Genomic DNA, 13,467 nt, shown 5'->3' with positions numbered 1-13,467 from the left:
TAGGCCCTCCCACTACTATCCTATGGTCCTCATCCATGTGGGAACAAATGACGCATCCCAGAGTAGCCCAGGCAGGGTCGTATGTGACTACACGGTGCTGGGAGCCAGGCTCAGAGGTTTGGAGGCACAGGTGGTCTTCTTATCCATCCTCCTGGTCAGCAGTCATGGACGGTACCACAGCAACTGTGTTAGAGAGGTCAACTCATAGCTTTGGAGCTGGTGCCATTGTGTGGGGTTTGGATTCCTTGACCATGACCTGTATTGGATGCTTCAGAGTAAATTGGATGCTTATCTTGCTGGGATCCTATGACCCCAGCTGACTTCCTGCCCTTTGGGCAGGGGGCTGGACTCGACCTCCTGAGGTCCCTTCCAGCCCTGATGTCTATGAAATCTATGGAATTTCCAGGATAGGGCCTTGTTTGGATGAGACAGGCTACTTCTTGGAGAGAGATGTAAGAGTCTCTTCTCTTACAGGTTGGCTTATCTCGTACACAGGGCTTTAAACTAGGTTTGTTGGGTGGACGGGAATGTTGATGACAGGGAGGCCAGGAATTATATGAACCGTGAGCCAGGCGCTGCAACAGTCCAGGTAAGTACCAAGGCCCCTCATAAGCATCAGGATGGAGAAGTACTAAGGACACCTACTGGGGGGCTTAGATGACTATATACTAATGGTAGGAGCATGGGGAAACAAGCAGGAGGAACTTGCACTCCTGCATGCAAACAAAGAATTCAACCTGGTTGGGCTAACAGAAACCTGGTGGGACCCACGACTGGGCAGTGGGCATTAAAGGGCTACAGGCTGTATAAACAGGATAGAGTGGGGGGGGGGGAGAGTGGGGGAGTGCATTGCTCTCTCCATTAAGGAGCAATATACATCTTCTGTAGTTAAGCTGGGCCTACAGAAGAAGGGCAAACTGAGGTACTATGGGTCAGATTACAGGGGGGTCAGGGAGAAAGGGACTTGGTAGTGGGGGTCTATTACAGACCCCCACACCAGGGAGACAAGTTAGACCTAGAATTCGAGACAGCTCTCAGAGGCAGTGTGCTCAAAGGACCTGGTTGTCATGGGTGACCTGAACTTCCCACACATCTGCTGGGAGGAACAGGCAGCCAGGTCTCCCCTTCACGTACGTTTCTAACCTGCTTACAGGACCTCTACCTAAGACAGGATTTAAGTGTTCCCACTAGGGGAAATACCTTACTAGACCTGGTACTGGCCACACGAGTTGACTTGGTAGGGGATCTGCAGCTACAAGGTAACCTAGGGGATAGCAACCACCTATCAAAAAGTTCCCTATACAGCAAAAGGTGGGAAAGATAACTAGTAGGGCTAAAGTGCTAGACTTCAGGGAGGCCAACTTCAACAAGGTCAGGAGATTAGTTAGGGAGGGACTGACAGGCAAAAGCATAGGAGAGATGGGAGTCCAGGAAGGTGCACGTTTCTCAAGGGACTGATCCTGCAAGCACAGAAAGGGACCATCCCAGTACACATAAAGGGGGGCAAAAGAGCAAAGAAACCCTCTTGGTTGAGCAGGAAAATCCAGAAGAGCCTGGAGGGGAAAAGAGAGGCTTACAGGCTGTGGAGGGAGGGGGCAGCCACCAAGGAGGAGTATACCTGCTTGGCTCAAGCTTGCAGGGAAGCAGTGAGGAGGACCAAAGCGGAAACGGAGCTTAGGCTGGCAGCAAAAGTTAAGGATAACAAAAAGTCATTTTTTAAATACATAGGAAGCAAAAAGAAAGAGCAGGGTAACATAGGGCCCCTTCAAGATGGACTAGGGCAACTGGTAACAGATGGGATAGCCAAAGCGGAGCTCCTAAAAGATTTCTTTGCATCTGTGTTTCTGGACACAGATACAAGCATGCATCCCAATGGGGCTTTAGGTAAGCGTGAGGTAGATCCCAACCCACCAACTGTTAGTGCTGACCTAGTAATGGGGCACGTGGAGGGGTTTGATATATTTAAGTCAACAGGCCCTGATGATCTTCATCCTAAGGTACTTAGGGAATTAGCTGGAGTCATAGTGGAACCCCTGGCGTGACTGTTTGTGAACTCATGGCGCTCAGGACAGTTCCCAGAGGCCAGGAAAAGGGCCAACATGGTCCCTATTTTCAAGAAGGGGAGGAAGGAGAAACCAGGTAACTATAGGTAGGTTAGCCTCACCTCTATCCTTGGTAAGACCTTTGAGAAAATTGTTAGGGATCACATTTGTGGGGGACCAGCAGGTAAAATAATGCTAAGGGGCAACAAAAGCATGGGTTCATAGCAGGCAGATCCTGCCTGACTAACCTGTTTCTTTTTACAACCAGGTCACAAAATGCTTGGATGAAGGGATAGAAGTAGATGTTATTTACTTCGATTTTAAAAAGGTCTTTGACAGTGTCACACCCAATTCTTAAAAATAAACTAAACAGTTGCAAATGTAGATTATTACGCAGTCCAGTGGGTGGAAAATTGGCTTATGGGATGGGATGCACCCAGAGTGGTGGTGGATGGGTCAGTTTCTACCTGGAGAACTGTGAGGAGTGGAGTCTCCCAAGGCTCTGTCCTGGGACTGGTACTGCTCAATATCTTCGTTAGTGACTTGGCTAAATATGTAAAAAGCACCCTGTCCAAGTCTGCTGATGACACCAAACTATACGAGGTAAACAAATTAGAAGGCAGGGAGTGAATCCAGGCAGATTTGGGCCAGCTGGGGAAGTGGGAGGAACAGAATAGGATACAGTTTAACAAAAGATAAGTGCATGTATTGCACCTGGGGAGGAAGAATCATCAACACCCCTATAGCCTGGGAGGTACCATTCTAAGTAGCACAACTGCGGAAAGGGATCTCGGAGTTGGAGTCAATTCCAAAACGAACATGAGTCGCCAATATGACGACGTAATAAGTAAAGCTAACCAGACTCTTTCTTGCATCAGTAGGTGCATCACAAACACGTCTAGGGAGGTGATACTTCCCCTCTATGCAGCACTGGTCAGGCCGCAGCTGAAGTACTGCGTCCAGTTTTGAGTGCCGCACTTAAGAGGAATGTAGAGAACCTGGAAAGGGTTCAGAGTCTGGTTAAAGTCCTACAGGAAAACCCTATGAGGACCAATTGAGGGACCTGAATCTCTTCAGCCTCCGCAACAGAGGGCTGAGAGATGATCTTCTGGCTGTCTACAAACTCATCAGGGGGGCAACAGGAAATAGGGGATATGATGTTTACCAGGGCACCCATCAGGGTAACTAGAAACAATGGCCACAAACTGAAGGACAGCAAATTTAGACTGGACATCAGGAAAAAATTCTTTACAGTGAGGGCTGCCAAAATATGGAATACACTTCCAAGGGAAATGGTGCTAGCCCCTCCCTTGGAGGTATTTAAGAAGAGATTGGACAAACACCTGGCTGGGGTCATCTGACCCCAGTGCTCTTTCCTGCCTGGGGCAGGGGGTCAGACTCGATGATCTAATAGCTCCCTTCTGCCCTAAAAATCTATGAAATGGAAGATAGGGCTCCAATTCAGTTTCTCATATTTTCTTTTCATCAACTTAGGTGCATCACTGCAAACTCCTAATGTATGTGTAGCTTACACTGCTACAACTTACCACTGTTCCAAACCATGGCACAATGCGTCCTTGTTAAGGTTGCTGCAAAAGTAGAGCCAAATCAGTAGAAACCACCTCTTCCTGCACAAGTACCTTTCTGCTTAGAGTGAACACTAATCAGATTAAAACAGGCAACTGCAAAAGGTATTCCAACATTCTGCAAATCCAAATTCTTGTTTGCACACGATCAGCAGCACATCCATCCCATTAACCATTGGCATTCATCTTCAAAGAACATGAACCAAATTCAGATCTGAAATAATTTCACTTTGGATGAGGTGCACCAACCATGAGTAATATGGCCTATTGTTCTAGTCTTAATTTAATGCAATGCATTTCAAGAGGATAGTACAAGGAGGTTTCACTTATAATTTAAGTCCTTTCCCTAAAAATAAGTCAAAATATGTACACTTTGCCTTCTAGATGTGAAGAATGTCAGTTTTCAAGCATGTAAATCTCACTTTTGGTACCTGCCAAGTCAGTGGAAACACACCAAAAACAGCCCAGACAATGTTTTGTGATCGCCCACTACTACGGTATGTCTGGAAGCGATATCAAGTCCCTGTACATAATCCAGAATTTACATTCAAGTTCTCTGACTGCGTATCAGTGATAAATTAAATTTAAAAAAACAAAGCTAACTTTACGTCCCTTGTTCATAAGCAGTGCTCAGGATTCGTTGACACCACCTCTTGAGGAGAATGAATCTCTTCCATCCTTTGCTTAATCCAATATAACATTAAAATGTTTAATTGTAGCATTGACACTTAACTCTGCTGGATAAATGCAAAATCTAGTATAACAGGTGTGCACTGATTTACTTCTCCTTTACTTTTTCTAGTTCATTTTTTGCACTGGATATTTTGATATCTTTACCTGTCTTCTCTCATTCCTTCTCTCTTCTTCCAAGACTCTTACTTTTTATGTCTATGTATTATATTCCTTCCTTTTTCCTCTACTCTTTTCAATCTCTTTCCAGTTCTTTAGGTTCACAGAAATCAACACACTTCACAAAAAGGAATGAAAGGCAGAGAGAAAGAGGAGAAAAGGGGCATTAAGGAACCTGCAGGTTAGCAGGAGGAAGAGGTGTGCCACTTGCAGTCTTTTTCCTACTGGCAACCTCCTTTCTTCCTGCGATCCCTGCCTAAGGAAGCAGTAGTATAGGTAGGTCTCTCAGTTCCCAGAGAAGTCAAATGAAAGACTAGTTCTTGGAAGGTGTTTCTTCAACCTTGCCTCTTGTCAGTGAAGAGAAGGCAAGTGATAGCAGACTCACTGTTAAGTTCTACAAGCAAAGTAAGAAAAAGCTCTGAACAACTCTCTGCTGGTTCAGTTTGGTCTCACATTAAAGCTCCCCCCTGCTTTGCACCATCCAGACATATACCATATAGTCCAACAGCCCACAACTTTTTCCCTTAGTTGAAATGCTTACAGCTTAAATGCAAATCAACAGCGACTTGAAAAGGTAAAGAGTACTGTGACCAGCAAAGCACAATGCAACAAGTTACAAACTATCCCCACTAAGAACTAAAGGTTTTATATTTTTCAAAGGCCCCACGTGAATCGACTCATCTGAAGTAAAGTTCAGATATTACAAAGGATATAATTTGGAGGAAGAAAGTTCCAACTTAAGACCTGATTGGCTAGTGCAAGATAACGCTGAAACACCGAAGACATCTGAGCATTGAGGTTTTCACGTCTGCTGAATTCCTGAAGTACTTCTACTGTAAGCATGAAGATTTGCCGGAGATCATCCTCCTATAATCACAACAAGCGTATGTGATTAAATGAATTTTCTCAAATCACATACTAGATTCTTGATCAGAAAAGGTTCAAGAGAGGAAGGAAAATTCTTCTCTTTAGAAAGTCTGTTTATTCATTAAAATACATGAAATATTATGAAAGACCCTACTTTCTTTTCCGAGTCTATAAAACAAGATTTAAAAACAGTTTAAGCCTGATTTTTCATGAACAATAGTAATTAAGAGAAAAACATAAAAATACCTCCAAAAATTAACAGAGAAGGGAATTTGGTCTTAGCTTATCAATGTTTTTGTGCCAATTTCACAGCAATCAAAGAATTTAAAGCAAATCTTTCACAAAAACATTTCTCCATAGCCAAACAATACATCTGAGACAACCAGACCACACCATCTGCAATAATATTTTTAAATACATGGCACTCCTTGGCTTTAAACCAAAGCTATATTTAAGTCTATCATTGTTCCACAGAGCATTAGTTTTATCTGCAGAGGATTAAGAGTACTACTACTGTATAAAGATCCAGAGATCGAGGTTCATAAAGAGGTTTAAAAATGTTACATGGTCCTGAAACAAATATTTTTAAAAAATTGCCAAGATGTTTTCTAAAATAAGGAATTAATATATGGGTTATAACAGAGTTCTTATGCATACATTTTTATTGAATACATATGTTGGTACATGCGAACTATTTTAATAAAGTTAAATAGTCTGCATTAATACACATTGTTTTACCTGAAATATACGTTTACAGTTACCATGGAACTCCATGCTTAATCCAATGTTGCTGGTTTTACTTGAACTTGAAAACTCACTCAACAAAGCCGTTAAAATAGAACAGGCCAAAGTTTGCTATAAAAAAAATAAAAGGAATTACAAAGAAGTTCAATAAAATAATGATGTTTAATTATATTTTAAATTACTTTATTAAAATATTCTTAGAAGCTGGCTGAAAAAGTAGTCAAACTAGAACACTGGCTCACCACCTTTCCTCAGATCATGAAGCACATTAGAGTCCATTTATTGGGCAAGCATCTCCCCTTATCTAAAGGATTTTGGTATTTGGGCAATATGAAAAATTAACTTTAGTAGAGTATAACATCATGAAAATGCATTTGCTTTACCTACAGATTTACCTGGAAACCATAAACTAATTTCACTAGCCATATTATTTATTTCTTCTCCCTGTGTCTGGGGTTTTACATTTATTACTACTAGGGAATATTCTGCTTCCAGCATCCTCCATTGGTCATATCTGTTCAAATAATTTAAAGTTTATTTGGGCACTCCGTTCCATTTGCTACATTTACCATATTGGTGTCTAATCATGATTAAGTCACCCCAACGCAAAGCTTGTAAAAAACAAACAAACAAACAAACAAAAACCAACGCCCCCCCCAAAAAAACCCTAGAATCACCACCAAAAAAAGCAGAAACCTTGGCAAGATTTAAAAGAAAGCATCATTGCTTGAAGACACAAGCAAGCATACAAGCCATTAGAAAGCACTTTACCAACTATACTATGAGAATTATAAGTCCAGTGAGTTTGTATAAAATGTGGAAGACAATCATTTACAGTGAGGTGGGCACTGTCAGCTCCTAACTAATTGAAGCTGAGTAAACCTTCATACTCACAAAACTTAAGGAAATGATCAGGACACATTAAAAGTTTTTATACAAAAGAGCTTTTATGTAACACCCCCCCCCAAAAAAAAAAAAACAACATACAAAAACAACATACAAAAACAACATCCTCCATTCCTGCCCTCAACACAACACAACCCATGTCTTCAAATACAATTTTAAATTGGACTCTTTTCCCATATACACTGCAAAATTAACACTCTTACCAAAGCAAGCTTTTCTTCAGATATAACATCCCATGAGCAACCTTTCTGAGTTTCTATTTTCCCTAGTTTATTGCAACTGACTTTGCACACAAAAGCAGCAAATATTTTGTACTGAGGTGACTAAAATCCATAAATGTTTCATATACTACAAAAAAGTGCAACAGAAACCACATATTGAAAAAAATGAAAGTATTTTACTGGCCTTACTCCTAGACTGTTTGGAGCCAAGGTGCCAAGGATGGCCAGAGGGGCAGGAATTGTTAAGGGGTCATGCATGCTGGCAAACACCCAGGGGTTAAATAGAAATATGCACACTACCTCTGAACACCCGAAAGATTAAAGTTGAGATGATACTATTTATGCAAGCTCATACAACAGCTGAGAGCAGTGCCATCCACCCACCAACTGCAACATCTTTGTTCTGAAATGCCTCTGATGTCAGTACCTTGACCCTACAGACAACTAGTTGTCTTAGCTAGTACGCATTAAATTAACATTCTTACTTGCTAAATAAATCTCAGACAGATCCAGCAAACGTGGTCATGCTATGTTTATTTGTGGGTGCAATTTCCTTACGTATGTTAAAAGAGTGTACAGTATGTCAGCTTACCATAACTGAGTGCTAAATCCAAAAGTTCCTATTCAAATATAATTATTAATTTCAATTCTACTTGGAATAGCCCTTGTTCACTACGATGATAAATTGGGAAGATTTTTTTTTGACACTGAAAAACACCAAAAAACTTTAAAGTGCTTGAACATCAGTTTGGTCTTTCTAGTACACATTACGTTAATTTTATGATTCCCAAAGCACTATGGGCATTTCTGGCTAGTTACATTTCCAGAAACAAATTCAGAATTCAGCCAATAATGAAAGCAAACATTTGAATTAAACATCAAAAATGAGTCTCCCATAAAAAAAACTAGAGTTTAGAAAAAGTAAAACTTTTATTAGCCACTTTTTAGAGCCATGCATCTTGCATGTCCTTACAAGTAATCTTTTTAAAACAGCAGAATTGACCAACGAGGTTATACAGTTTCATATGTTACATACTGATAATAAAAATTACACAGGGTTCCATAAATGCTTCACCAAGTCACCAATATTTTTATTATATTTTTATGTTATATCACAATGATAACAACACAATAATTAAATCATATCTGCCTATCAAACAAAGATCTGATGGCCCTCTTAACATGTTCACTACAGAAAACAATATGGCAACCAGAGCACTGATATAAGATGGCAACCATCTACAGAAGGGGTGTCAAACATACAATCCATTCCATCTGGCCAGGTAGTAGTTCACCACAATACCAGAAGCTGGGAGGAACAGCCTGCCACAGTATTCAGGGTCCCTGGACTTCGATGGACATCCCCCTGGCAGCGCCCTGGACTTACGCTACTGCCAGAACACAGCCCTGCACTGCTGTCCAGTCAGCCCCACAGCAAATGTTGCTGGCCCCACGGATCCAGCCTGGAATGAGCCCCTGTGGTTTAGATAAGCCTGGAGCTGGAGGCAGGTTTGACACCCTTGATTTACTGAGTCCAAATGCAGCAGTGCCTGGTACTTACTGCACCTCCTTTGCTTACATATAAACCAGCTAAACTTAGTCCAAAATACAGGATCTTTCCAAATTAGATCATTCCAGCCAGAGCTTTATCAAGCTGTGCCTTAAAAGCCTCCAAGGATGGAGATTCCACCACTTCTCTAGGTAACCTGTTCCAGTGCTTCACCACCCTCCTAGTGAGGAAGTTTTTCCTAATATCCAACTTAAACTTCCCTTGATGCAACTTGAGACCATTTCTCCTTGTTCTGTCATCTGACACCACTGAGAGCCTAGCTCTATCTTCTTTGTACCCTCCCCCCACTTCAGGTAGTTAAAGACTGCTATAAAATCGCCCCTCAGTCTTCCCTTCTCCAAACTAAATGAGCACAGTTTCCTCAGCTTCTTTCTCCATAGGTCATGTGCCCCAGCCCAGCCTCCAAACCATTTTGTTGCCCTCTGCTGGACTCTCTCCAACTTGTCCACATCCTTTCTGTAGTGGGGGGGACCCAACACTGGACACAGTACTCCAGACGTGGCCTCAGTGCAGAACAGAGGGTAGCAATTACTTCTGTTGATCTGCTGGCAATGCTCCTACTAAAGCAGCCCAGTATGCTGCTGACCTTCTCTGCAACAATGACACACTGCCAACTCATATCCAGCTTATTGTCTGCTGTAACCCCCGGGTCATTTTCTGGAGAGGTGCTGCTTAGCCAGTTGGTCCCAAGCCTGTAGTGATTCATGGGATTCTTTCATTCTAAGTGCAAGACTTTGCACTTGTCCTTGTTGAACCTCATGAGATTTTTTTTGGCCCAATCCCAATTTATATAGGTCACACTGAATCCTAGTCCTACCCTCCAACCCCTCTACTACTCCCCCCAGCTTGGTGTCATCCACAATCTTGCTGAAGGTGCACTCCATCCCATCTTTCAGATCATTAATGAAGATATTAAACAAATCCACCCCCAGGACTGTCCCCTGATCCAACCCATTGCTTCCATAGCTTACTTGCAAGAATGCTGAGAGACCATATCAAAAGCCTTGCTGAAGTCAAGATATAATCACACCCATTACTTTTCCTGCATCCACAGAGCCAGTCATCTCATCATAGAAGGCAATCAGTTTGGGCAGGCATGACATGCCCTTGGTGACTGTTCCTGATCACTTTCTTCCTCCAACTGCTTAGAAATGGATTATATTAGGACCTGCTCGTGTTCAGTTTAAAGCATGATACAAATGAGCCAAAGATGTTACACCTTGTATGTGGAATAAACATGTGGCTCATTTACCATATTATTATGGCTTAAATTGACTTGAAATATGGCTAGGTTACTATTTACGGTGAGATTAACATTTTAATGGCACCTTAAATATAACGTGTCAGGGGCCTTAGAGTCAGATTTAGGGTCCTGGTACAATTCCTTTAATGATTACCCGTAAGGCACAAAATTAAGATGCAGTTACAGTTCCCTTAATTAATTATCACCACCCATATCAGAAGCAAAGAAGCAGGTCTACAGCCTGCCTTTTTATTGTCACACCACAAAAGCAAACACTTAATCCAATGCCCATGTAGCTACTCACAACAGAATAACTGAGATTTTCACCTATACCAGCTGAGGATTCTCAGGACAGAGGTAGCATGCAGACTGGCAGATCCTAAGTTTGTGAAGTTCCTTCCAGTCTACCCTTTGTTTTTATAGATGGTTTGTTTTAATTTTTTAATAAACATCATCCAATTGATTTTATTCCAATTTAATGTTTCCCTGAAACTTTTGGAACGGAACCAAACCCGTCCTCCTATAGCCTTGTGAAAGCTACAGTTCTGGAAGGGAGGATTTCTTATCTCTCCTCTCACCACCATGGAATGCTGCTTGACATCAGCCTGTTCTTTTTTCACCTTGGTTTACAGTTTTCATTGACAAGTCTTTCTTCTTCTTCTAACAACTTATCTAAGAAACTTCAAAACTGTATCAAATACACATTTAGTTACATCAATTGCTACTACTAATATTTTCAAATTGAAGTTACAATATAATGTATTTGTATTATCTGCTTTAAGGCCTTCTTTTATATCACTGTTCATTCTTTTTGCTGGATGTATTGTTTTCTTTGCTGACAAGGCTAGTTATGCTGGCAACAGTTAACCTCAGTCACTCAGAAACAGGCTTTTGGGGCCTCCTGCCTTAGCCTCCCTTCTATAGCTTTACATATGCCCTTTCAAAATGGCCAAGGCTGGCAATAAGTGATTATACGTCTGCCTTGCCATATTCAGTTAACAAAGACACATTATTTCTTCAATAGGATTCTAGCTGACTATATATTCAGTTCTCACCGAACAGCAAAATAGCCGTTGTTACTTTTAACTACTATTAAGTACTTTCCAAAAAGCAATTATTTGCACTTGGCCTAGCCAATATTAACAGTCCTGATTAACAGATTCTTATTCTACTTTCCCAAGTTAATGCTTATAGCTTAAATGCAAACAAACATATACTATCATAATTTAAGCAAATTCTAAATGCACTTGTGATGTTTCAGTTACTGACCATATCTTCAGCCTACATTATAGGATTCCCTTGCTTTATGCTGTACATGTGTTCCGGGAAAATGGCACGCAACTCAAATCTGCATAAAGAGAATCCACTTCACAGAGTAACAAATAGGGATATGGTCCTAGACCTCAACTGTACAGACCCCCAGACCACTTTTCTACCACTCTTACAGGACAATTTTGGTGCTCACCAACAGCAGACAATAGCACTAGCAGACACAAGCACAGGGCACTATCATAACAGAGATGGCAACTACAGAAACACGTGTCGCAAACAAGTGAGGAGAACAGATCCACACAGGAGACTATATTTTGTCGGGCATCACTCCCACAATGCACCGCACAAAGCAGCTGACTGCAGGCTCCGCCACACTGATCACATAAGAGTGAATTTACCTCGCATATAACGAATTTTTGGTTTAAAAAGGATCCCTTTCCCCTCTCCTTCTAGAAGCGGGGGCTCTGTCTGCCTCTCAATCTCCACTGAGGCAGGGTCCTTCAATTTCCCTCATGTCAACTGTATTCCCAATTGTTCCCATACCAGGGGTGTGTGATAAGGGAAGTGTTATGCTGGAAACTGAAAATGGGTATCATCAATCACTGAGTTACAAACAACTGCAGAGAAGACTGAAGCTGTGGTTGTCAAACCTAGAGATCCACATTTCCATCTTCCCCCTTTTGTCCTTCCCTTAAGTCAGTGGGGCACAACCTTTTTGGCAGGTATAGCACAAATTAAGTCCTGCACCTCCCCGAGGGCCACTGATCCCCTTCCCCTGCCTGGTCTGTTGCTCCGCTTTCTGTCCTATCTGCCACTATACTGCCTGCCCTTCCCCCCTTTCCCCACCGATATGCCAAGTGCCATATCCAAAAGCTGCCCATGCCACATGTGTCAAAGGCTGGCCATCCCAGCTCTGGATCAATTAGGTACAACCAAAGGAATCTCAGAAATATTGGAACAGTCTGTAACAACTTTGAATAAACAGAGAAATGCCATCAAGTTGATCACAAGGCTCTAAACTCAGCCAATGAAGTTTTCCAAATTACAGGTGTGGATATGCAGTTGGTTTCTATTCACTGAATGCAGGTTCAGGAGCACTAAACTAGCACAGTGATTAGCATCATTTGTCTGCCAGACCCACAGAGCACCAGTAACAAAAAAGCTGAAGTTGATAACACCATTTTTAACAAGCAGGAGCATTAGTGAGTCTGGTCCAGCTTCTCCTAAACTCACCTAAAAGCCCCCTTCTTAAAACAAGAAAAAGTAGGCAACGATTTTAAAAAACAGTCTGTATAGAACTTAGTACAATGGAATTATCATTCATATAATTAGAAATAAAAAGGTAACCATCCTCAGAACTCGGAGACAAAGGCAAGCTAATACAACACTATTTTAGCATCTTCTAGGACAGAAGTGACAAATTCAGCCAGCTCCCAAGATTGGATCCAGTTTGTGGGGCTCTTCAAAGGCTAGATCTGGATTTGGACCTGGTGGTGATGGGACAAGCAAGAACAGTGCAGGGGTTAATACAGCTATTGCTTGCTAACCATTGCCACCTTCCCTCCAACTGAAACATATCCCCAATGAGGCTCTGTTCCCAGGAATTCAGTGGTGGGCCCAACCTCAAATTCCTGGCCCCTCCAGGAGTCCCAAAAGCCAGGCAGAATGGCTCCAAAGGTTGTATCTTTGACCCAAGTACTCTAAGATCACAGCACAAGTCATTTTTTGCCATTTTGGTTCTGGGTGTTGTTTACATTGCTCTCCAACTTCCAGGAAATTTATCCCATAGTATTATTAATTTTTGTTAAAGACATTAGGCAAAGGAAGAATTCTGAAGAGAATTACTGGGGTGGCAAAACTTACCAGTATTTCAAGTACCAATGCTGCAGCTCTAAGCTAGCCTTCTTCTCCAACCCCAGCTTCTTTAAGAATTCTTGCCTTAGAAGTTCAACACTAAAAATGCTGCTACTACCGAACAAAAAGGTGTCAAAACTAAATAATTATTCCTGAATGTTATCAACCATGGCAATAATGCTACCCTCTTTGTACAAAAAGCAAAGACAAAATCCAACAATTTAAAAGAAGGAATTCATACACAACCATCTACTTAACCTACCTTAGAAGATATTCACATTTTCAAGACTCTTCCAAGGAGCTCATTTGACAA

At 41.7% G+C, this 13,467-nt stretch overlaps 1 protein-coding gene across 1 annotated transcript in view; it reads right to left on the bottom strand.

Annotated features, from left to right (window-relative positions):
• XPO4 (exportin 4) overlaps window positions 1–13,467 on the bottom strand; it is a 128,262-nt gene that overhangs the window by 66,086 nt on the left and 48,709 nt on the right. The window contains exons 5-6 of the mRNA XM_090029113.1: window positions 6,083–6,199; window positions 5,191–5,344 (exon numbers count right to left, since the gene is read on the bottom strand). Of these exons, the coding sequence (XP_089885239.1) occupies window positions 5,191–5,344; window positions 6,083–6,199 (271 nt within the window). The remainder of the gene's footprint in view (window positions 1–5,190; window positions 5,345–6,082; window positions 6,200–13,467) is intronic.

The sequence above is a fragment of the Crocodylus siamensis genome, chromosome 1 (assembly GCF_052110815.1).
Source record: "Crocodylus siamensis isolate JL-2025a chromosome 1, ASM5211081v1, whole genome shotgun sequence".
Classification (NCBI taxonomy): domain Eukaryota; kingdom Metazoa; phylum Chordata; order Crocodylia; family Crocodylidae; genus Crocodylus; species Crocodylus siamensis.
This window is presented reverse-complemented; position numbering and strand designations above follow the sequence as displayed.